We start from the raw sequence: 26412 nt of genomic DNA, 5'->3' as shown, positions 1-26412 counted from the left end.
AGGTTCATTCCGTTTCAGCTCCACCAATGCATTGTAGAGCCCTTTTTAGATGAGAAACATCTCATTGTCCTCGCTTGTAAATCACTCACTCACTCACTCACTCACTCACTCACACACTTACTCAATCATGTTTAGCAACACGCTCCACACGGGACATTTCTCAGTGCTTTGTTTTTATGACTGGAATGCTGAGCTTATCAGACTACATGAATAATTCCTCTTGAGGAGAACGTTTCGGCTGCTTGAGTACAATCAAATACTTCCGTGTCCTGTTTTCAAGTTTAGTCCGATTTTAAGACATCGCTGTTCTATCCAAATCTAAATTTAGGCCAGTATTTGACAGTTTGGGACTTTTTCTGCGTTCCTGTGTTGACCGTGACTTTTGGGCCAGGGGGCTTTGGTGGTGCTTTTTCCTGCTTTTTGTCTGTTATTGTGAAGCTTTGCTCTGAATTCTCGTTCAGGCTCATCCTGGGCAGAAAATGTGTGGACGCATGCTGGGGCTTCACTCTAGGGTTGGAGCCCATTTTGGCTTTTCCTCGTTTGTTAAGAGCCACAAACCACTCTCTGCCAGTCCTGTGGTTTTTGTGGGTCACTGAGGCATACGTGTTGTAGCTGTTCTCCTGAAAACGTTCCCTGAACTTGCAGTCGTCTGAGAAATGTTCCTGTAAAAGAGAAAACAAATCAGTGTAAAACCTACAGGTCTAAGTTTTTCCTGTAACAGAGAGACAAAAAAGGAGCCATGAGTTGATTTTCTTCATTATTAAACTAGCCACTCAGATTTTGCGCTGTTTCTGACATTAACCATGGAGATAACTACTTTCATACATTAAAAATGCAGTTCAAAGTGTTTTACAGTAGAAAAGCAATAGAAAGTAAAAACAAAACAGATAATGGATATGCAAAATCTAGCAAGTAAATACATTCATTCATTATCTGTAAGCGCTTATCCAGTTCAGGGTCGCGGTGGGTCCAGAGCCTACCTGGAATCATTGGGCGTAAGACGAGAACACACCCTGGAGGGGGCGCCAGTCCTTCACAGGGCAACACACACACACACTCACACATTCACACACATTTATGGACACTTTTGAGTCGCCAATCCACCTACCAACATGTGTTTTTGGACTGTGGGAGGAACCAGAGCACCCAGAGGAAACCCACGCAGACACAGGGAGAACACACCACACTCCTCACAGACAGTCACCCGGAGGAAACCCACGCAGACACAGGGAGAACACACCACACTCCTCACAGACAGTCACCCGGAGGAAACCCACGCAGACACAGGGAGAACACACCACACTCCTCACAGACAGTCACCCGGAGGAAACCCACGCAGACACAGGGAGAACACACCACACTCCTCACAGACAGTCACCCGGAGGAAACCCACGCAGACACAGGGAGAACACACCACACTCCTCACAGACAGTCACCCGGAGGAAACCCACGCAGACACAGGGAGAACACACCACACTCCTCACAGACAGTAACCCGGAGGAAACCCACGCAGACACAGGGAGAACACACCACACTCCTCACAGACAGTCACCAGGAGGAAACCCACGCAGACACAGGGAGAACACACCACACTCCTCACAGACAGTCACCCGGAGGAAACCCACGCAGACACAGGGAGAACACACCACACTCCTCACAGACAGTCACCTGGAGGAAATCCACGCAGACACAGGGAGAACACACCACACTCCTCACAGACAGTCATCCGGAGGAAACCCATGCAGACACAGGGAGAACACACCACACTCCTCACAGAAAGTCACCCAGAGCGGGAATCGAACCCATAACCATCAGGTCCCTGGAGCTGTGTGACTGCGACACTAACCTGCTGCACCACTGTGCCACCCATAATAAGAATTTAAAAATGCCAAATGTATATAGTTGTAAATTGGACAACAATGCTCAAGAACATAATTATTGACATTTTAAAAAATGGACACTTAAAGACAACGATTTTGGGAAGTTCATGTTCAAGAGCTTTTAAGGTGGAACACTTTATTTTGTAGCTGCAGTTGAACTTCTGTAAAGTTTTTATTCACTGTCTGAATTACCACAGAATCTAACTGTAACTTGGAGTATTTAGATAGTCTGTGTTTACTTTAATGCAGACATAATGAAAGACAAAAGAAAATAAGAATCATATTTAAAAAGAATAGATAAGAGAGCGAGAATGCATCTCCTCCACAGACCACAAGTGTGAACTATGGGACAAGCCAATAGTTTCAAAGAGAACCAATCTATCTCTGTAATCAGTGCAAAACAGACAGACTCCTTCATTACTCCGTTTAAGGCCCCAGAGTGAGTCATGTGACACAAAGGCTCCGACCCTGGCACCGAACATCTAACGAAGCAAAGCCGACTCTCTGATGGTCTTCTCATGAGCCTCAGCTGGAGCACAGCTGTGAGGGCAGAGCTGTTTGCTTAGTGTAAGGTTTCCTCAGCTATTTTTCTCCTGTACTTCTCTAATGAGATAATTACTTTTACACTTAGAAAAATAACACACTCCGGTCTTTTTTTTTTCTGGAAATCTTCCTGCATCTCACTCTGACTTCTTCTTGTACGAGTCCAGGTCAGCTGGGTCTGTTTATTTTACACTGACAAAGTTCCTCAGATCTGAGCTTTGTTCAAATAAAAGTCACTGCCACTTTTGTTTCACAGTCACGCTGTAATAGGAAATGACCATTCGTTCGTGTTGTTTGATTAATCAGAATACTTCATGAGTAATACATTACACTCTCAGATTTGTAAAGACCCCCCCCCCCCCCACACACACACACACAAAATTAATAGGGACACTGTAAAATAGTAATAAAAACATGAGGAAAGTTTTTAGCATCAAATTAAAAATGCTTCTTAAAAAACAGGTTTCAATGTGATATTTTGTCTATTTGCTATTTTCTAATAAAAAGAATGTATTGGTCACTGCCTTCATTGTGAGTTCCCTCAGAAAAAAAAGGGCTGCAAAGGTGTGCACTGATCTGTTCTGTTCTTGGGGATAATATTGTAACCAAAAGAACATGTGAGTTTTGATTTAGAAGATTTAAAGATGGTGATTTCAATATTAAAGATTATGAATTTAGTTTTTAAATAAAATTTAAATTATAATTTTAATACTGCACAACATTTACCATAAAACGACAAAAGAGCAGTAGAATGTTTGATATTTAAATTGCAATTATATAATTATACATGCCCTGTGAAGGACTGGCGCCCCCTCCAGGGTGTATTCCTGCCTTGCGTCCAATGATTCCAGGTAGACTCTGGACCCACCGTGACCCTGAACTGGATAAGGGTTACAGATAATGAATGAATGGAAAATATTATATATGACCGAAAAGTTGTAGACACCCCTTATAAGTAATGAACTAATATACTGCACGGTGACTCTCTGCACGAACACACACACACACACACACACACACACAAAGTTATAACTGTGGCAAAGAAGTAAAAACTCTTCTTCTTGAGAAGAATTTTTGCCTCTGGGCTCATTTAATAGGCTTCAGATTTGTAGGAGACCACTGTCCAGCCCAAGGCCAAAGTGTTAGTTCTGAAGAAAACAACAAATACACTGCCTTTGTGTCTCAGGATTATTTCCTGTTAAAACAGTCATGATCTTTGTGCTACACTTCAGAGTCAGGACAGAAATAGACAGCTAACAGGCCACAGCATCAGCAGAAAGCTAGAACACAGTGGGCAAACGCTGGGTAATTACCACACACACACACACACACACACACAAGGCACATTAGCAGCTGCTGGAGCCTGGGCTCTCTGAGTCTGATTGAGTTAGCCCCTCGTAAAGGCAGCTAATGAAAAGCAGTGAGGAGATGACATCCACACAGTCGCGTCGAGGCGCTGCAGGATAATTGCGAGTCTCACTTTTATCCACAGCCGAGCTCTAAGTCATCAAAATGACTTTCCTATCAAAGAGCTCCGGTGAGTGACAGGAGCAGGGCTTCCTTTGTGGTGCCTAAAAACCTCATTAGTCCATGAAATAACTTTATCAATCCGGTGCACAGCAAAGCAAGACAGATGCTCTGTCTGTTCTGTTCTCTTTTTTTTTTTTTTTGTCAACAATCTCTCCTGCGTGGTTAAGGTTTCACAAATGCAGCCGTAGCCTTCAAACTCACAGAGGCATCTTTTAGATCTGAGTTTATTTATGGCATTTTGCAAATACTTTCATCTAAAGTGACTTACAATTTCAGTCATGTTGCCCTTGCCGATGTAGACTAGGGTAATGTTAGGAGTCCTGCCCGAGGTCCCTAACTGGTATGGACTAATGTGCTCATCTGAGCCAGGAATCAAACCCCAATCTGTCTGTGGAGAGCAGTGGAGGAACCCACAATTCTGTTCATAAAAGAAGGTCAGCCACTGACGATTAACAATTTAACCCTTAGGGCCCCAAGCCATTCGCTTACCACACTTTTACACAACAATCACAGTACTGTAATATTTAGGCACTGCTCCACTTTGCCTCTCATCAAAGACATTTATCCTTCATTTATTCATTCATTCATTCATCGACTGTAACACCTTCATCCTGATCTTGAGTGCACTGGGCCTGGTGGCCTCCCAGAATCACTGAATGCAAGGCAGGAACACATCATGGACAGGGCACTCACCCAGTCACTCAATTTCAAACCGTCATTCCACCTACCAGCATGTGCTGTGTGAGGAGAACAGAGCACTCTGAGGAAACCCTCCCAGACACCTGGAGAACACACCTGGAGAACCTCCCAGACACCTGGAGAACACATCTGGAGAACCTCCCAGACACCTGGAGAACACACCTGGAGAACCTCCCAGACACCTGGAGAACACACCTGGAGAACCTCCCAGACAGTGACCCGCGGTGTGGGCTAATGCCAGGACCCCGAGACCCTGGAGCTGTGTAGCAGTGACACAACCACTCGCCCATCTTTGATGCTTTGTTTTCATTATATAAAAGTAAAAGAAAAATGTATGTATGCAAATAAACCTCCAAATAAATCTGTACACATTCCTAAAATTAGTGTTTTTTTCTCTTCTGAGGACGTCAGTTCCCTGCTCTTACAGCTGATCCAAGGCATAACAAAGTCCTTTATGAACTGAGGAGTTGAGTGTGAGATTAAAGCAAAGAAAACACAAAATGGGCCAGAGCAGGCAAATCAATTCTTCATAGTTTTACATAAACGTAGGGTAAGAAAAATAATCAGAAATTCGTAGCTGCGTCATTTCTCCTGAATTTTTTGTTTGTTTGTTTTGATGATATCATTTAACCACTTTCATATCAGATCAACATTGCATTCAAAACATTATTACAGAGCTAACAAATGTGTAACTGGGGGGAAAATGGCCTTGAAAATGGACCAACCTTCCTATCTCTAGTAATAGAAGACAAAACAGCTCCATCTTCCAGTCCTGCAGAGGCCTAGCCCCATGGTTCTGCACATATATATATAGCTGGTGGGAAACTATACTGTGTGCCCAAGCATAGCTTTCCCCAGTACAGAGCCTCGAGTTTCACCAGCCACTGAAATAATAATAATAATAATAACACAAATAATAGTAAAAGGCTTGTTCTGGTTTACTGAGGAGTGCAGCATTGCAGAAAATCATGCCATTAAGATATTAACTAAACATGCCAGTCACAGCTTGAACCAACATAACTTCATACCCACACTTCCACTGTGTATAGTGTAGTCACCCACAATAACTCTGGATTTTCCTGTGGTGTTTCCTGGGGGACACTCTGGAACTCTGTAAGTGTGCTACATACGGATGTAAGTTGTAAGCGTGATGTAAGTGTGAATTTACAAAAACACAACCAACAGAACGATCCTCCTATATAGAGCATGAATCCATTCACCAAATCAGACCATGGAAATGTTTAGGTAAAAAAAACAAAGGGGTCAAACCTGCCAGACTGATACTGACACAGTGGACAACAATGCTCCAGAACAGAATTATAGACATTTTTTAAAACGGACACGTAAAGACAATGGTGACGATTGTGGGGAACTGCTCTTCTCAAATTTGTTTATGTTCAGAATCTTTTAAGGTGGAACACTTTGTTTTGTAGCTGCAGTTGAACTTCTGTAAGTTTTTATTCACTGTCTGAATTACTATTGGATCTTACCTGTAACTTGGACTATTAAGATGGTCTGTGTTTACTTTCATGCAGTTAGCAGTCTCCTGAATTTGGAGTCATTCATTCATTCATTCATTCATTCATTATATGTAACCCTTATCCAGTTCAGGGTCACGGTGGGTCCAGAGCCTACCTGGAATCATTGGGCGCAAGGTGGGAATACACCCTGGAGGGCGCGCCAGTACTTCACAGGGCAACACACACACATTCACTCACACCTACAGACACTTTTGAGTCACCAATCCACCTACCAATGTGTGTTTTTGGACTATGGGAGGAAACTGGAGCACCCGGAGGAAACCCACGCAGACACAGAGAGAACACATTAAACTCCTCACTGACAGTCACCTGGAGGAAACCCACGCAGACACAGGGAGAACACACCAAACTCCTCACAGACAGTAACCCGGAGGAAACCCACGCGGACACAGGGAGAACACACCACACTCCTCACAGACAGTCACCCGGAGGAAACCCACGCGGACACAAGGAGAACACACCACACTCCTCACAGACAGTCACCCGGAGCGGGAATCGAACCCACAACCTCCAGGTCCCTGGAGCTGTGTGACTGCGACACTAACCTAACACCACCGTGCCACCTAATTTGGAGTCATTTCCACCTTAGGTAATAACTACAGCTAAAATAAGTCTACATTCCCCACCTGTGGAGAAGAACACAGCAACAATACAGCAACAAATATACTTGGCTCAAACTGTACCAAGTATGTACGCATGTACTCTACCAAGCTGAGAGGGTGAAGACGAGTACATGCTTCACGTGAGACCTGAACCCAGCCACTGTTTATTTTCTAACAGATGCTAATACATATCTGGATCTCAATACAACTGGAGATCACACAAACTGTCCGAATCTGTAATGCTAGCTAAAAGATGCCTGCATTGGCTAGCGTCATACTAACCAGTGGCTGATCTGAGAAAACACAGTGATGCTGCTGATCAGGCGATTTGACCTGATTTTGGCCATGATATAGCTTCCGCCATTTGCACCTCACTGCTGTACCCTCCCTCGAGGTTGGGACGAACAGTGAGCGGCTCATTATCTATCCCTGAAAGGGACAGGCACTGGAACTGGCTCTTCAGAACAGGACTGTTTAGACAGGGGGATAACTGTGATGTGGTGTTTGGTCTTTGTAGTATTTTGACCAAAGCAGGTCACAGACATTACATTACCAAGGAAACACTTTGATGTCTCCCATCTCTCAGCATTGTCATCATTAGTATAGAGTTACTCCACTGTGGCACTGTAGCTGGAGCCCTGCTGCTGATTAATTCAACTGTTGTAAACCTATATTTTACTTACACAGCTCCTGCAGTCAGACAAACGAATTTGAAAACACACCATTGGCTCCTATCAGGTAGTATTCACTGGGATGAAGTAAATAAAGTGTGTGTCTCTCTATCTGTCCCTGTCCCCCCTCGTGGCCTGTTGTTTGCTCTATAAATCCAGATGACCCTTTAACCTTCAGGAAGATTATGTTAGTAATGGCTTATGGGGGTAGGTCACATGCCACGATATACATCTGTCTTCCCTGCTATTATCTCAGCAATAAATTGCCCCTGTGAAAACATCTAAATATTAAATATGACAGACAGCGCAACATCAGACACTCAGTTATCCGATCCCTACTTGGCTGGGCCGGCTGGTCTGCAGAGAGCACTGCTCCGGGGTTTAAGACCCAAGCTGACAGGGCTATTAAATAAGCCTATGCAACTGTAGCTGGGCTAAGGAAAATCAAACCTAATTCAACAGTGACAGAGCCACTGCAGCTGCTCTAATTGCTGATGATGTCTGGAGTGGCTTAGAGGCTCATCTTCAGATTTATAGCTGGGGTTTTTTTTTCTTGCTTTCCCCCCTTGACCTACGCTCTCTGTCTCTCTCCAGCACTCTAACTCACTTTTATAAATGCTTAGTGTTACGTAAGCATTTATATTTCATGCAAGCTAGGTCAAAAGCAACTTCAGACACTCGTTATTTCTGCTGTAATCAAGAAATCCAGACACCACTGCATCGCATCAAAGTTAATTTGGAAGTTTGGGATATCTCCCGTCCCTAATGTGTGCGTACCCCATACACAACAATGCTGGACTGGATCAGATTCACGTTTACAGACGGTTACTGTGTTCTCACTGTTACTTATTTGTTGCAGAAACTCGAACACGCAGTTTCTCCAGCAAACGGATTATGTTCTGGATTTAGAAAGGGGTGAATGAGATCATTAAGATCAGACTGATATTGTGAGCACTTTAATCCAAATGGATTGGTGATTATCTGATCTCCCTCCACAGTCTTCATAGGGGGAGTAAGCCCAAGGTGAAACGTTAATTCCTAATTATAACCCAAACCACAGATTTTTAAATGAACCCATCATGGGTTTCAGACAGGATTGAAGTGCAAGTCACTTTGCCCTGAGTCTGAGGGAAGACCAACATCCTGTTCCCTGACACATGACGTGTGTCTATGTCCATATTGTGGCTGGGTGAAAATGCACCTTCCCTACAATAATCACGCATTCACAGCATATACTTCTCAGTATAAATGGTTGGAAACTGAAGATGTAGCATTAGCTTCCTCAGCTTCCTAATCCACAAGAACATGGAATGATTTTTAGTATAAGTGGACCATTTATGTTGGACCGTAAAATCTGATTAATTCATTCATTCATTGTCTGTAACCGTTTATCCAATTCAGGGTCACGGTGGGTCCAGAGCCTACCCGGAATCACTGGGTACAATATGGGAAATTGATACTGTCAGGAACGAGGGGCGGATTGAGGGAAGCGGACGCACTCGCTAAAGCACAGTATATTTAATAAAGAAAGATAACAACAAAACAAAGAGACTTTAACATAACGAAAACAAACAGGGAGCCAAACAGGATAAACGGGACACAAGGAGCAAATCAGGGCAAGACGGGACAGACAGACTAAAGAACGAGACGACAGGAAATGAAACGACAACGTGGGAACTTACAGAGACAGACTGGATACCACGACTGACATGACAAAGAATGAGAGAACAAGAGAACACGACAGACTTGACATGATACAGGGAACAATGACCAACAAACAGGAAGTGCAGGAAGGGGACTTAAATACAAGACACTGACGAGACGCACCTGATACAGATAAAAAGGAGGACGGGTAAACACATGACACGGACGAGGAGGCGGGACGAGGGCGGAGACAATGACATAAACAAAACATAGCCATGTGCTAAAAGCACATGGCCGGGGACAACAGACATGACAGGACGAAGGCGTGACAGATACATTCCAACTGTGAAATCAATTTGGATGCACCCAAATAAGGAATGTAACAATTAAGAAAATCTCTAGCAGCGCCATCTTTGTTTTATATATTCGTCAATATAGCCAAAAGTGGAAGCCTGAATATCTGCCTCACGTCACTGTGCATATTCTTCCATATTTAGCTGAATGAATATATATATAAATACATGAATATCCAAACTATATTTGTCACATAAGGACTTGTATGCAAAGTTACTTTCTTTTTTTATATTTCAGTCTCACATCATCAAAATGTGTCCAACATTAAATGTATTTTTTGATTATTGAATCATATTAAAGTTAACTGTAATAGATTACACTGTGTACACAAACACTCTCACACACACTCACACCTGAGGACAATTTCTCCTAGCCAATCCACATTACCCCGAACACACCAAACTCCTAACACCCCAAGCCCCTGGAGCTGTGTGCGAGCCACTCTACCTGTAGCACCTCTATTACTAGGAAATATTCAAATACTCACCCGTGTAACACTGTATCACTGTCCAATTTTTAGTTCACTGAACACAGCAACTGTCCTTTGTGTTGTGTGAAAATTTCACAAAGAATGGACCAATAGAAATGCTGCAAATTTTGTTTTGAATAATTACAATTTAATAATAATAATAATTATAATTACAGACAAAAAAAATTAATTTATTTTTTACATTGACGTCCATGAAAATTAATAAGGTTTTTTTCTACAGCTTTAATTGTGCTATTTTGGAGATAGGACTTTTTTTCTGTGGACATCAATGATGTACTACAACTGATATGTTACCTACATTTTCAAAATTATATGTATGATCCATATATAATGCAAGTGCCCATACAATAGTACTTAAATATATTTATGCAATATACATACATAGGCATATATTTCAAGATACATTTAAGTTATCAGGCCGCATTTACACAGATTTACTTATGGAGAGTGTAGACTACATTAAAGGATAAGCACCACTTAATGGACCTCCATGAATATTCCACATTATTGTAGTTACTGACAGATATAAGTATGAATTAAAATGAAAATAGCAGCTTAATTTGCTTTAAAACTGACAATTTTATTAAATTGACGGAAAAACCCGAGCTCGCTACGGAAATTCTTGAATGCAACCGTGACGTCACTGGTGGACAACAGCTGAACAACGCCGCGGTAAAACACCGTTATGACTGACTGTTATGACAGTATCTAGCTAAATAACCAACATTATTCATGACAATAGCCTAGCAATAAGCTAAACTCAAATTTAGAGGTACCGTTATTCTTGTAAATGTGATCGAAGTCGAACTCGAATTCATCCGACACTATAAACCTCCGTAATGCAGCTACGTAGCCGAGTATAATCTGAGCCACCGAGTTTAGCAAGTCAAGCTAACGTTAACTAACACCAACTAAAACAGGCGAAGTGAGTGTCCTGTTTACCTCCATGTTACAGAGGCTCTTGAACACCTTTCGTTGGTGTCCTTACATGCCCACATTGTTGGAAAAGCGCCAGTGAAATGAGCTACAGATAACGGAGTGAGCGGATGGTCCTTTCCAAAGTGCCCGTTTAAAGTGGACAAATTTAGTCCATTTTCTGGATATTGTGGGATCTTTGGGCCATTTGTGCACAGATGTCCCACTGTACATTGAATGATTGCAGCCAAAAACAACACACCTTTTCCTCATTTTGCATTAAATTAAGTGCAGCTTCTAGAGTTGTTGTCCACCATCTACGTCACAGGCAAGACGCCTATTAGAGTTTCCCAACAGCGTTTGGGGGCGGACCAACGGTCTTTTAAACCTTATTCCTTGAATTAGTAAGAAATAACATGTTTTCTGACTATCAATAAACACAAGTTAGGAACTCAAATTCCACTGTATTTATTTGTTTGACACTTTCATATCGCTGGTGCTTAGGCTTTAATATAAACTTAACTGCATTTAAAACACAATCACAAAATTGATCTGTAAATGTACTTTAACACCCATCACTGATGCAGGCTACACTACACTATGTTGCAGGACAGACATACGATAACGGGAGGGATTCTACTTCTAATGAAAGAACAGCATTAGTTCATTGCCACAGCTACATACACACGTCTGGTTTCCATGACGCCCGAGTCTGAAAAGTGACTTCCAATCAGTCATTTAGGATCTGCTCTCTCTTAGATCTCTGACACCGCCGCTGGAATCCAGACACTGCTCCTAGTTCTCCATCTCAGCACCTGCACGCTTCTGTTTGCTCTCCATATTGATTTTTTCCCCTTCCCTTCTGACGTGAGATTATCAGCTATTCCAGGCTCTGGTCTAATCTGCCTTTCCCATTAGCACATGCTAATAAGCTCTGACTTCTATCCGCCGGCCTGGACCCCCACGGATGATCGTGGGTAAAGCCGGCATGCTGTCATGATGTTCTGAGCAAATCTTTGCTGTTCTCCAACAAGGCCAACATGCAGAGATCCACACAAAGGCCAGACCTGGCCGAGATTCGGCACCACGTGTGAGGCGACGGTCAACTTTCGTCTCAGAGGATACAGGGAATGAATGGATGTTTGACCTTCTGTGAGAACTCTGCTGTGGCTTCATAGATTCATATGAATGTGGATTGTGTTGAATTGGACTTACGCTAGCATGAAGCCATCCTCTCTTGTTCATGGCTAGAAAACGATTGCTGAAAACACCTCGTATTCCTATGACTCCTTGAGACACAGCGAATAGTTCCAGCACACCTGCAGACAGACACAAATAGACGTTATAGAGATAGGGATTTCTGTCAAAAGCTGATTTGCCTTACACCGTGAATAACATCAGAAAATACAAAGGGTGGCAGTACTTGCTGTTACTTTAAGGAGCACCCATTGCTGACACTGGAAGCTTGTGGAGGAGTGGAACTCTTATTTCTGAAACACCACTGAAAAGCTTTTGGATGCGTTGGAAAAGTGTTTTTGATCCAGATCTAATCATTCTTCATCAGTACATGAGTTTACTAATGCTAATGTGGCTAAATGCAGAAAAAAAAATCCTAAGGGCATTTGTCCTTCCCCAATATCATTCCATCAGATCAAATGCTAGCCTATTAATTATGCTGTGTACAAGCTGGCTATCTAGAGTTGACTAGATATATAATTACATAGAATAATTATTAATATCATAAAGCTAGTAACTGTCTAGTCTTGTCTTAAATGCTAGTTGGCCAATTAATGCTGTCTACTTTAATTGGCTTGCTTGAGTTAATTAAATATAAGATTAAATCAATCATCTATTATACAAATATATAACATAATAAAATAATATTAAAATAATAATATAATATCATAATTCACTCACAAGAAACCCAAATGTTTCCCCCGGATGCTAATGCTAATGTTTCCCCTGGACTTCTAAAAATCTAGCTAGCTAATTAATGCTGTGTAGGTTAGCTGGCTAGCTAGAATGAACTAATTATAAGATTCAATCAAAAAGCTAAACTATTCATCGCAATAAGCTAGCAGAGGTCAACACCATGTTCACTTCCAAGATTCATACAAAACCAGATGCTTTCACACAAAACCAGATTTGGACACAGTACCAAATGCTAAATATACTTCTCTCAGGATTTTCTTAGCCAATGCTAGTCGGCTAAGTACAATTGTGTACTTTATAGTTAACTAAGCATTAAGTCAACTCATATAAATAATATCTAACTAGGTCAGCTTCACTCACCAGATCCAAGTCAGATGCAAACCCTATGGATGTACAGAACTGAATGCTAAATATATTTCCTCAAGATTTCTGAAATGCTATTCAACTAACTAATGCTGCGCATCTTAGCTGTTTAGTTAGAGTTAAATAATTATAGGATTAAATTAAATTGTTATATTAATGATATTATTAATTTATTAAAAATATAATATCAAAATAATAGTATAATATCATAATTCACTCCCTAGAAACCCACACAAAATAAAGTGCAATTGCTGTGAAAATACAGAAACATATGCTAAAAATATCTTCTGAAATGCTAGCATCTATGCTCTGTATCTTAGTTGGCTAGCCAGAGTTAACAATTAACAGGATTCAATCAAAATATAAAATTATTAGTTTCAATAATCTAGCAGTTGTCAAGTCTATTTTCATTTCCATGATCCACATAAAAAGCAGATGCTGTGGAGGTACAGTGCGGGACACAGTACCAAACTCTATGTTTCCTCAGGATTTCTGAAATGGTAGTCGGCTATTTAAGATTATGTACATTTGTTGGTAAGCTAGAGTTAATTAGTTACTGGATTAAATCAAATAGTTATAATACTCATAAAGCTAACAAACTAGCCCAGCGACACAAAATCAGACACGGGCGCTGTGGATGTACAGTGTGGCAGAATGCCATACCAAAATGCAAAATATATTTCCTTGGGATTTCTGACGAGAACAACAGCCTTACTTTCCACATGGAAAATGAATTTGGCATCATTCTGGATGGGCCTTCATGACCGTAACACTATCTTACTGTTTTGATTCTGCAAAGCCCAGGCCTCAATATTATGTGTCCAGGTTTATCAAGATGTTTTGACTCTGTTCATTGTTATATTAGGTGTAGGCCTAAGTCATTTCTGGGAGCGGGAGGCCGACCTGGGTCAGATAGGTGTTTTGTTAAATAGCCATAAGAATTTAGATCTAATTCCCAGTGACCTCTTTGCAACTTGGTTTTAATTCTCAGTGACCTCCTTTGTTTTTATTCGATCCACACACTGGGCCCTGTGGACAGACTTAATACTATGGTATGTCTCCCAAACATAGAGCCATTAACAGCTATCAAGTGCATTGCATATTAAAGATGGCAGTCATTCTGGTTCTCTACCAAATCAGATTCTCTTCTAAGCTGGTACACCTGTTTACATACCCCATCTCCCAGTCACAAGCGTTTCACCCCGGAGCAGCAGCATAATCTGTGCTCGCTTCTGCAAAAACATAACAACATTCTGACCAGCTCAGAGCAGCCCACCAGCTTCACTGCCATTGCTACTATATACCAGTGTTATCATGTAGACCAGTGTTTTGACTCACACTGACAAGCTTTACTACCACTCCACTTCTTGGCTTAGTAGTGGGTAAATAATGGAGTAAATAGACACTGAATGTCGCAGCACTGTCATGGGGGGGGGGTCCTCTGGTCTGCTACCACAGTTCCAGACCCTCTGACTCCCAGGAATCCCAACCCCAAAACCACAATCCCAAAAGACCACTTTCAACTTGCCAGCCAGAGGTGGAATATGAAGCATGCAATGCAAACCTGATTCTTATACCACCTCTGGGGGTTTGGAAGAGCTCGCTCAGGATTGTGGATTAAGGTTCCACAAGGTGAGACAATGTCCCCTCACTTAAAAGCAAGGCTATCCTGTTCTTCCAGGTTGGAGTTTCCTCCTGCCCAAGGAGTCCCAACTTCTGAACTTCCCAGTAAACACACTCAGACCAGTGGATGACCACATGACAAGTGCTTTAATAACAATCACTTTAGACGACTGTAAGTTTGCAAAGTATGATCTAGCCTCACAAAATGGATGCTTTTAAAAAATTATGAGCTCATTTTCAAGGGTTCGCTAGTAATTCCTCAAGGGTTCTGTATCATTAAACAGGGTTTTATATGTGTGTGTGTTTCTTAGGGAAACTATAGTTCTTTAAAGCTCAGTGGAGCTCTCACCTTCTGAAAATGGATTTGCTGTTGTTACAAGATAAAAAAAATTAAAAATCCATGGATATATTAATTAAGTTCTTTAAATAAATATAATTTTAAAAATCACACTAATAAATATATTATAATAAATATAAAATAACATAAAACCGAATCTTAAAAATCATGTACAGGTCCCATTTTAAGAGTTCTTCACAGAAACTCTGAGATCTAGGTTCTAGGTTCTAAGCTCTTATTCTGCACCAACGCGCAAACAAATGTTCAAAAGCAACGCTCTTCGCCTCTGTTGCACACCTCGGTTCCTGGGTCTTTATCCCCTTCTAGACGATACATGGCACTGGGCATGGTGACCCTAGGCTCTTGTGCAGCTGCTTCAGAGCTTTCCTCCCCCAGTCATGCTGTTCTGAGGAGGTTACTCAAACTGTGGTGGACACAGAGGTTCAGCGGAACTCACGCCGTATCAGAAATGTCTCTGAGCCATAGACAGCTACTTACTTAAGTGAGTGGGCTCGTGACTCCCGTTCACTCGTCCGTTGGGGTGAATCTGAAGGTGGAAGCCGATGCCCACCCTGCAGTACAGACTCCCGGTCCTGCGGCCGGAGACTCTCTCGTCTCGCGCGGAAAGTGTGGTGCCAATCAGCTGAGAAAACACAACAACCAAGAGAGGAGCATGCATTCTTCCCCAGAGCGCGCGCTCTACCTGTCTCTCTGTCGGTCTCTCTCTCTGTGGTTAGAAAACTTGCAGCATGGTGCTGTTCTCCGCGCGCGCAGAGCACCGACGGCATGTGCCCAAGAGCAGAGCGCGAGATATTTATATCACAAATGATCTCACTGCTTGATGCGGGTCTCATGAGTTGGGAAGGTCTCTCTCTCTCTCTCTCTCTCTCTCTCTTTCACACACACACACACACACACACTTTTTGTCTCTCTTTCTGTATCTCCCCAAATGTCTCTCTCTTTCTCTGTCCCACTTTGTCTCTTTCTGACTCACTTTCTCTCCCCCTGTCTCTATGTCGGTGCACCCCCCCCCCCCTCTCTCTTTCTCAAACACACACATACACGCGCGCGGCCAGCAGTGGCTCTCCCAAGCGATGCCGCGCCATTTACGCGCGAGCGCTGGAGACTGTAGGGACTGCGGCGCCTGTTTTGCGGAGTTTGAGGAAGGACCCTCGCGCAAGCGGTCAGGTGGCGCCTTGCCCATGCGCACGTGACACTTTAAAGACGTTTTCACTTATTCATCCGGCTCCTTCCGCCTCGCGCGCCATTAGTCAGACTGACTTCAATATTTCATCGTGAAAGGCTCGGGTTCGGGAGATACGCCTGGGCCTTTGCTTTCACTCCACGGCGCCACATCAGCCCTCCATTAGCCCACCCGCCGGGAAGGGGGCTTCGGGGTATAGGGTGTGATGAACCCAGCACAGGGAACCGACCTTTAGACGTCTAACCTCTGAGAACAGCCTAGCAACAACCTGGGATACCATAGCAAACATCTAGGAACACTTTATAGTAACATTTACCATAGCACCCTCTTAGCAACTCATTGGCAGCCATCTAGTACAATTAAGCCACCACTTGTAATACCACAGCGACTGCCATAGCAACCGCCTAAGACAACACAACAACAACCTAAAACAACACTTTAGCAATCACCAGGGACACCAGAGCAGCAACCTAGCAACGCTTAAGCAAGCACCTGGTATGGTAGCAGCAACCTGGCAACACCATAAAAATCTCTTGTGACATCAATGTAACAGCCTAGCAATCACCTGGGATGCCATAGCAACAGCTTACCTACACTGTAGCAACCACTTGAAATCACCAAAATACATTTAATAAAAAGGTAAAAATCAAGATACACCTTTACAACACCACAACACCCAGTTAGTAACCATAGCAACCACTTAAGAAACTTCATCCAAATGACCACATGGCAATAGCCTAGTAACTGGCTTATGGGAAACACCCACCACAGTAAAACATGGGAACAAACACCTGGACAATACAGGGTAAGACACGAGGACAGTGGATTAGCAAATCACAACAAAAAGCATTGTGATCATACACAGCAACACTACTACTGAATTACAGCATCAACAACAACAAGAAGTACCAAATAAACCACAATACAGCAGCAGCCTTTACCAGGGCCATGGGGCATGCTTTGCACAGCCCAGCTCCACCACACACAAGTTTTCTTTGCAAATCTGAAGTAAAATAAATACACTATCATACTACACTACAGCCTAAACATACTAAAATAAACAAACATTTACTCAAAGGAAACAGATCCAGTTACTTACTATTTATATGAAAGTCTATTGCATGTCCAAACTCGGGTACAAACTAAACAGAAACATATGCAAATGACAGATGAAAACATACATGAATAATGTAAGTAATCACAGTTTGAAGAGGCTTTTTAAACGACCCTTGAAATGTCCAGCAGTCCTCTGAAGACCAAACAAAGACATTGTCCAGAGCAGTGGTCCTCTCTTAGCTGCTCACTGAGAAGAGCTCATTTTCTTGGGAGCACATGGGACCCTTCATGGGGTTCTGAGGTGTCTGGGCCATATGGTTAAGTATGATCAGAGCTGCAGTGAAGGTGTCAGTAATTCTGGCAATCTGTTATTCAGTTTTCCATTGGATTTCAGCCTTACTTTTAGGCATTACAATGAATGTAGTTTATTTTTTAAAGATGTATTTATGCAGATACACTCTACTCAGCTATTTTTAGCTGCACACACACACACACCTGGACACACTGCAACACTGATCAGGACAAAGCACTTACAGAAGATGAATGAACAATTGAATAATCGAATGTATAATGTCCACAGGGAAAAAATGGCTCAGAGGTCACCATCAAGTTCCAAGTTTAAACATAAAAAGGAACCAACAGTGGATTGTGGACCATTGCATTCTCTGGAGTGCATGAGTTGGGATGGGTTGGAGCATTGTGTGTGATTGGAAAATCCAGCCAACTTCTAAGACTTCTAAATTTGGAGGCTTAAGTCTCCTTAAAGTAACAGTAGGTAGTATTTGTACTTAAAAATTACAGCTTTAAAATCATTGTGATGTTCCACTGAGCTGTAACAGGGGAAATGCAGGTAATGTCATTGCTACTCTGGGCTAAGCACTGCAGAAAATGCACTAGGTACATTTTGGAGGAGGGTAGGAAACCACCCATCCCCTTCCTCCTCTCCCTTGAGGTAAAGGCAGTGCTGTAAATGTGAATTACACTCTGTAAATCTAGAGGGATCCAAGAAGTTAAATCAGAACATACAAAAGCCTATAGTGTTCCTTTAATGCAGGCAGCTGGGGAGTACACTAGAAAAAATGAAACTCATGCTGAAATATTCAATATTAAATAATAATTTTTGGTTAAGTCTTAAGGGCGGCACGGTGGCGCAGCAGGTAGTGTCTCTGTCTCACAGCTCCAGGGACCTGGAGGTTGTGGGTTCGATTCCTGCTCCGGGTGACTGTCTGTGAGGTGTGTGGTGTGTTCTCCCTGTGTCTGTGTGGGTTTCCTCTGGGTGACTGTCTGTGAGGAGTGTGGTGTGTTCTCCCTGTGTCTATGTGGGTTTCCTTCGGGTGACTGTCTGTGAGGAGTGTGGTTTGTTCTCCCTGTGTCTGCGTGGGTTTCCTCCGGGTGACTGTCTGTGAGGATTGTGGTGTGTTCTCCCTGTGTCTGTGTGGGTTTCCTCCGGGTGACTGTCTGTGAGGATTGTGGTCTGTTCTCCCTGTGTCTGTGTGGGTTTCCTGTGTGTGTTCTCCCTGTGTCTGCGTGGATTTCCTACGGGTGCTCCAGTTTCCTCCCATGATCCAAAAACACACATTGGTAGGTGGATTGGCGACTCAAAAGTGTCAACGGGTGTGAATGTGTCCAGTGATTCTGGGTAGGCTCCAGACCCCTGAATTGGAAAAGCGGTTACAGATAATGAATGACTGAATGAATGGTTAAGTCTTTGTGCTAATGCCTGCTGCAGAAACACAAATAACATGTACATAGTTACTATTTTGACTGGTCATAACATAACACACTATTTTGACTGGTCATAACATATAGGGTGGCCTTCTGCACAGTCCTGCGCTCGCACCAGCACCTTGAATCGTGTGATTGAAACCTTCTCCACCAGAATGTAATGACATCCTTATTTAGATGGTTCTCTGGGGTTTTCAAAGGACTGTGTGATGAAGACGTTCTAATCTTAGTCCCAGGATGACGGAGACATCTGCAAATCCTGTTCCTCTCCTCACAGGACCCTCGATGGATGACTTTAATGTAAACAGTGTGGAAGAGTTTACCTTCTAAATCGTGAGAGTCATTCCTTCCTGCAGTATCTAGAGTGAGGTAATCCCCCAGATGTGTATAAACAGTGAGTGTACAAATGGATTCATCTCCCCATCACCAGAAAAACATTTGTATTTCTTTCACACGCTTGATCACTATCTGGCCAATGACAGGGCCCATGCATCAAGGCAGGTTACGGGATACTGCCAGACGTAATATTGGCCCAGAGGCATCACTGTGGGTCAAGCTTGTGATCTCCTGATGATACAGCAGAATTTGACACTCCGGAGCAGCTGCACATGAATCTAAGCCCACCACGCCCAACCCAAAACAACTGCTTCGTCACGCCACCACATTAGGTTGTGTAGCAGTAGAGCAGCACTCTCTGGAGTGACGGAGCTCCATCCAGTATTTCTGAGATGAGATGGAGTGGTGTGTTTGGGACCTGAACCCACTTATGACTATGGCTGAATGCAATCAAAACCAAGCAGCAATGTTTCAACATCTAGTCTAAAGCCTTCCCAGACCATCACAAGGGGAAACAAACTCCCTGTGGAAGCACAACCCGTGAACCAGTGGCAGGGTTACAGACATCCAAGGCTCTCCTTGGAATGAGTAGGGAGCAAGGGCGCGTCCATCTGCTCGAGTCCGACAGAAGATCGTAAACTACTGAAGCACTGACTGATGAAGTGTGTGATCTCATCCTGTTCTATCAGAGCCAGCATGAACTTGTTCAGGACTTTGTGCTACAATAGTCTTTTCTGTGGGAACAGAAAGGACAAGATAGCCTTTGAACCCCACTCACATTGGTGAGACCCAGGCGCCCATGTTCTCTGTTGCCAGTTCATCAGTGGCCCTCCTTTGTACCGTTTTTGGTTGGTACTGACCACTGCACACTGAGAAAACCTGCGATATTGGAGAGAATTTGAGGGGAAAAAAACGACCTATGGCCATCACTATTTAGCCCTTGTTAAAGTCACTCTGTAATATTTCTCCTTAAATTTACAGCCTCAAAATCATTGTGATGCTCCACTGACCTGTAAATGCCTGTTATTGCCTCCCCTGGCTCAGGAATGTTGAAACTGCATTATGTAATTTTGGAGGACGGTGTATTTGCCATATTCATGTCTGGAAGAATTTTGTAATATGATTTCTGACACCCCTAAAGTAGGCCATAGCATTTCTCATCTGCACTTTAGTTAACTAAACATTAGTTCATGTCTTCATTATAATTGCTGTTGTGCAGCTAGAGAAGGCCCTGTAGGTTAATGTACGTAGTTACCTATCTAAGCTTAGTTTTAAACACTACTTTTTGCTGTCTGAATGTGTCTGAATTTGATTAAGTCAACTGTATATAGGTGAATGCTAACATCAGCTAGTTTAGCTTTATTATTTACCTATTCCGAATGCAAATCTTTTTCTTTTCAAAATTTTCATTTACTGCTGTGCACCTACATCTGCTAAAGCCTTTGAGTATCTCCAGCATGCGTTTGATAAAGCACAAGAGCATCTTTGCCTTCAATGCAGATAAAAACACACTGATGAACAAGAATTTCTGCACAGACTGAGAAAGACTCCTACTAGAAATGATCAAAAGATTGTGTTGGTACCTTGTTTTAGGCACGGTGGTGCAGCAGGTTAGTGTCGCAGTCACACAGCTCCAGGGACCTGGAGGTTGTGGGTTAGATTCCCGCTCCGGGTGACTGTCTGTGAGGAGTGTGGTGTGTTCTCCCCGTGTCTGCATGGGTTTCCTCCGGGAGAACACACCACACTCCTCACAGACAGTCACCCGGAGGAAACCCACGCAGACACAGGGAGAACACACCACACTCCTCACAGACAGTCACCCGGAGGAAACCCACGTGGACACAGCGAGAACACACCACACAGACAGTCACCCGGAGGAAACCCACGCGGACACAGGGAGAACACACCACACAGGCAGTCACCCGGATGAAACCCACGCAGACACAGGGAGAACACACTACACTCCTCACAGACAGTCACCAGGAGCGGGAATCAAACCCACAACCTCCAGGTCCCTGAAGCTGTGTGACTGCAACACTACCTGCTGCGCCACCGTGCCAGTTGAGAAGTCAGTTGAGTCTAGATTATTTTGTTTAGACGTTATATCTAAAGTACTTTACATAATGACTTTTACTATGTTCTTGTGTATATTTTTTTGTTGAAACTCTAAGTAAAACAGAGCTAGAGCTTAAATAAAGGTTAACTAAAATGCAATAATGTAAGGACTGTAAGATTCCACTGAAGAATACATCTGCGCTGTACTGTCTTCGCTTTATGTCCTGGAGAAATATTTGACCCCCCCTTTAAATGTCTCACTGCCCTCTGAGGGGGGGTGGGGCAAGACATCAAGATTGCTACCTGCTGTTTAAGACACCACCAAAAACATCAATAACTGTTCACCGACTGCCACAAACCGTTTACTCCTTCACATGAGTCATTGAAATGATATTATCAATGTTATACACCAGACCTTCAGTGGTTTTAATCTTCTGTCTGATCTTGTGGTGTATACCAAGCCCTGTGAGCAAACTCCACACTTCACTTTTCAAATAACAACACCAGCAAGGTATAAAATGCTGTTTCTCTTTAGTTTTTGATGTTCCAATGAGCATGTGATTAGGATTGTGGTGGAGACAATTGGGAATCTCTAATGGTTGTCTTTTAATTATTGTTTGACATTTCACTGTTTGGAAGTTCACTGTTACTTTGCACCACAAGTCTGATGACTTGCGTGGACTGTTTAATTAAAACAGCGGTGGAGTGGTGTATGTGATCCTCTGCCCCGTGGGCCTTGTGAACATGCCTTCAGTCATCCAGAACATTCCACCCGAGCAAGGCAGAACCGTGGAGGGACATTCTGGGTTATATCCAGTCGCCGCTACTCATAATATTGGACGGGAGGCTAAAAATAACACCTTTCAATAGTTTACATACTGTAGCATCATATTTGAGAGCTGCTTCCCAGTTACATCAGTGAAACGTAGAAGTGAATGATAACACCAGCCTACACTTGAATGTTTGAAGGGTTATGTCTACTATTAGCTTATAGCTTTGCAAGCTAACAGATCAGTCAGATTATTCCACGGCAGTGTAAACATTTTATGAATCTCAGTATGAAGTGAATATGACTAGGACTAGGATTTAGTTTAAATACTTAAAGAAGGACCATGTGTTATAAAATATTTCCTAAATTTCTTAAGTTGAGCAGCTGTGGTATAAGCTCAAGTATTAGCTACACCGTTAGCATGAAACTGCTCTACTTTAACAATAAATTAAACAATAAATTTAGGGCATCATATGCCTTCAAAAGCATTGGACAACCTGTATTATCTCTCAACACCTAACTTTCTGTGATATGAAGCTGAATTGAGCTGCTTATTTACTGGGTTTCTGCTTGAAGCTTCCACTTCCACCTTAAATGCTGCAGTAGCCACAGATGCTAGAATGAAATTGCTTCATTGTTTAAGGGGGAACTGGAGATTCTGAGACATCTGCATACTACTATCAGTGTTTTAAGCTTGTTCTTGTTAAGCTAATCAGGTAAAGGATTGTAATACACTGAAACTACATTAAAATAAGATAATACAATGTTTATCACAGCTTTTAAAGGAGAAAACACTGACATTTGTTGCTTTCTTTGGTTACACGTACAGCCAATATTGCCAGTGATTCACAAGGAATTCATAGCCATTTGTTTGAAGCCAACAACAATCAAGACACCCCTTCCTCTAGGTAAAACTAAGGTAGGGCGAAGGGGTGAAATTAGATGCACCCTCAGACTACGTCAGTCATTTTTGGGCTTTGTAATTTAGAATATGTGGTATGGAGTTATACGCTCTGATTTTGTGCTGATTCTTACATAGAGTACAGAGGTTCCCAGTAAACAAGGAAAGTCCCTGGACGTTCAAAATAGGTCTAAAAGTAGTCTGTCCGTCAAGGACATATTTTAAACGTCAGTGGACGTCCAAAATGCGTTTTATACAAGTAATTTATTCCGGGACCAATTAATAACATCAATGGACGTCCAAAATACGTCTAATAGTCGTCTTTTCAATGTCCGTGTTTGGACGTCTTTTCAACTTTCATTTTCAACCTTAAGAGAACGTTGATTAGACGGCAGTCATAGTCATTATTTCAACGTTGAATCAACAGCTAAATGTTTCCTGGGTTAGTAGTCCCACCTCCTGGTCTGAGTCTCTCCAATCACAGCCCTGGACCTGCATTAATATAAGAATACCAAAACAATGTTAAACTGGAACAGAACAGACACAACATGCGCTGACACAAATATGTGTATTGGTTAAAACAGAGAGGGAAAATTACCAGGTGAAAATGTCCCTCGCTCCTCACTGCTGTGGGGTGAACAGCAGCTCATTATCATTTAAAGGAACAGGCGTGAAACTCGCCCTTCTGAACAGAGCTGATCAGACGGAGCAAACACTGCTGGGGTGTCTGGTTCTAATGTTATTTTGACCAAAGCAGGTCACAGATGTTTCAACCTGAACTGTGTTCCCTTGTGGAAAAGGGGTAATGAGGTAAATATGTGTAAACAACATAATTTTACTTTATTTTCCGCACCCAAAATTGTGACTGCAAACTCTGCAAAGGTAAAACTAGGTGTAGTGGACGCAAAAAACGTTATGTACAAATGGATAATGGATCATGGGGAATATTTATGAACTCCAAATACAAACATATCCCAGTAAACAAGGAACATCCCTGGACGTTCAAAATAGGTCTAAAAGTAGTCTGTCCGTCAAGGACATATTTTAAACGTCAATGGACGTCCAAAACCCATCTTAATAAGTTAGTTAAGTGGTGACCAATCGATAACGTCAGTAGATGTCCAAAACGCGTTTTATACAAGTAATTTATTTCGGGACCAATTAATAACGTCAATGGACGTCCAAAATACGTCTAATAATCGTCTTTTCAATGTCTGTGTTTGGACGTCTTTTCAACTTTCTTTTTCAACTTTAAGAGAACGTTGTTTAGACGGCAGACCTTACGTTGTTTCAACGTTGAATCAACGGCTAAATGTTTACTGGGATAGATGCCAAGAATTAAACCTTATTTTGCTGTCATTTTAAGTAATGGGGAGAGCTTAGCCCCCGCTTTTATCCCAGCTGCTCTGTTTATATCCCCTTCTTTACTCCAAACCCACAGACATATTTTCAGGCTTCAGGGGTCAACGCCCCTCACTCTGACTCCTCCATACACCCATTTCCCTGCCCCCCTCCATTATACCCCACTTTCCTCTCACCCAGACGTGAGTAGAGCCACTCAATTCCTACACGTCACGTCAAAACAGTCTGCGGATCAGCCGAGCGTTTAATCGGCGCAAAAGATCTAAATGTTTGCAGAGGACAAAGCGAGGCTCATTAATGTGTGTGTGGGAATGACTGCGGGTCTCGGCACTGGCCCAGTGCATTTGGTGAAGAACAAAGAAGCACCTGTTCACTTGCTACAGACACAGCCACCTGTCGAATGAAGGCATTAGCTCAGAACTAGCCACTGTCAGCCGTTTCTGTGAATGGAAAATGGGAATAAAATAAACAAAAATAAAGACCAAACTGCGCCAGCATTTGGACAGAACAACAAACGGCACTTAAAGATGATCGCACACACTTTGTTTCCAATAACTAGTGAATCCAGCTAAGTTACGGTGCAGCCATTATGCACACAGATTTCACACACACACACAGCTTATATATCTCCATATATCACAGCGTATATTCCCACAGCGTAAAGCAGGAAACACAATGAGACACACTGGAGCAGTTATACATGAGCCTAAGGTCACAATGCCCAATGCCAATCATCAGCTAATGGGGGAGTATCCAAACTGAGCAACATTCTCTAAAGTGATGGCGCCGCATCCAATACCTCTGGAATGCCTTGGAGTGGTGTTTGTGACCTGGAAATCACTGTCAAACATCAGCACCCCACCCCTATTAATGTTGTGGCTGAATATCATCAAATGCTTATATCCAGTAGCATCTTAAATCTGTTACTGAAGCAACCTACATAAGGCCCCTCATTTCAGAAGAAACATGCGATGAGCAAGACTTTTTATTTTTGCCGTATAATGACACTTGTAGTGTTCTCCCTGTGTCTGCGTTGGTTTCCTCCGGGTGACTGTCTGTGAGGAGTGTGGTGTGTTCTCCCTGTGTCTGCGTTGGTTTCCTCCGGGTGACTGTCTGTGAGGAGTGTGGTGTGTTCTCCCTGTGTCTGCGTTGGTTTCCTCCGGGTGACTGTCTGTGAGGAGTGTGGTGTGTTGTCCCTGTGTCTGCGTTGGTTTCCTCCGGGTGACTGTCTGTGAGGAGTGTGGTTTGTTCTCCCTGTGTCTGCGTGGGTTTCCTCCGGGTGACTGTCTGTGAGGAGTGTGGTGTGTTGTCCCTGTGTCTGCGTGGGTTTCCTCCAGGTGACTGTCTGTGAGGAGTGTGGTGTGTTCTCCCTGTGTCCGTATGGGTTTCCTCCGGGTGACTGTCTGTGAGGAGTGTGGTGGGTTCTCCCTGTGTCTGCATGGGTTTCCTCCGGGTGACTGTCTGTGAGGAGTGTGGTGTGTTCTCCCTGTGTCCGTATGGGTTTCCTCCGAGTGACTGTCTGTGAGGAGTGTGGTGGGTTCTCCCTGTGTCCGTATGGGTTTCCTCCGAGTGACTGTCTGTGAGGAGTGTGGTGTGTTGTCCCTGTGTCTGCGTGGGTTTCCTCCGAGTGACTGTCTGTGAGGAGTGTGGTGTGTTTTCCCTGTGTCTGCATGGGTTTCCTCCGGGTGCTCCGGTTTCCCCCCCACAGTCCAAAAACACACGTTGGTAGGTGGATTGGCGACTCAAAAGTGTCCATAGGTGTGAGTGAATGTGTGTGTGTGTGTGTGTGTGTTGCCTTGTGAAGGACTGGCGCCCCCTCCAGGGTGTATTCCCGCCTTGCGCCCGATGATTCCAGGTAGGCTCTGGACCCCCCGCGACCC

At 43.1% G+C, this 26412-nt stretch overlaps 1 protein-coding gene across 1 annotated transcript; it reads right to left on the bottom strand.

The window, feature by feature from the left end:
• Positions 1 to 308: 308 nt before the first annotated feature.
• LOC136679553 (fibroblast growth factor 5-like) lies at positions 309 to 15803 on the bottom strand. Its single transcript, XM_066658150.1, has 3 exons — positions 15623 to 15803; positions 12085 to 12188; positions 309 to 662 (listed from the first exon to the last, which is right to left on the bottom strand). Exons 1-3 carry the CDS (start codon positions 15801 to 15803, stop codon positions 309 to 311), a joined length of 639 nt encoding a protein of 212 aa, XP_066514247.1.
• Positions 15804 to 26412: the final 10609 nt, after the last annotated feature.

The sequence above is a fragment of the Hoplias malabaricus genome, chromosome Y (assembly GCF_029633855.1).
Source record: "Hoplias malabaricus isolate fHopMal1 chromosome Y, fHopMal1.hap1, whole genome shotgun sequence".
Lineage (NCBI taxonomy): Eukaryota > Metazoa > Chordata > Actinopteri > Characiformes > Erythrinidae > Hoplias > Hoplias malabaricus.
Note: the sequence above shows the minus strand (reverse complement) of the source record. Positions and strands in the feature narration are given on the sequence as shown.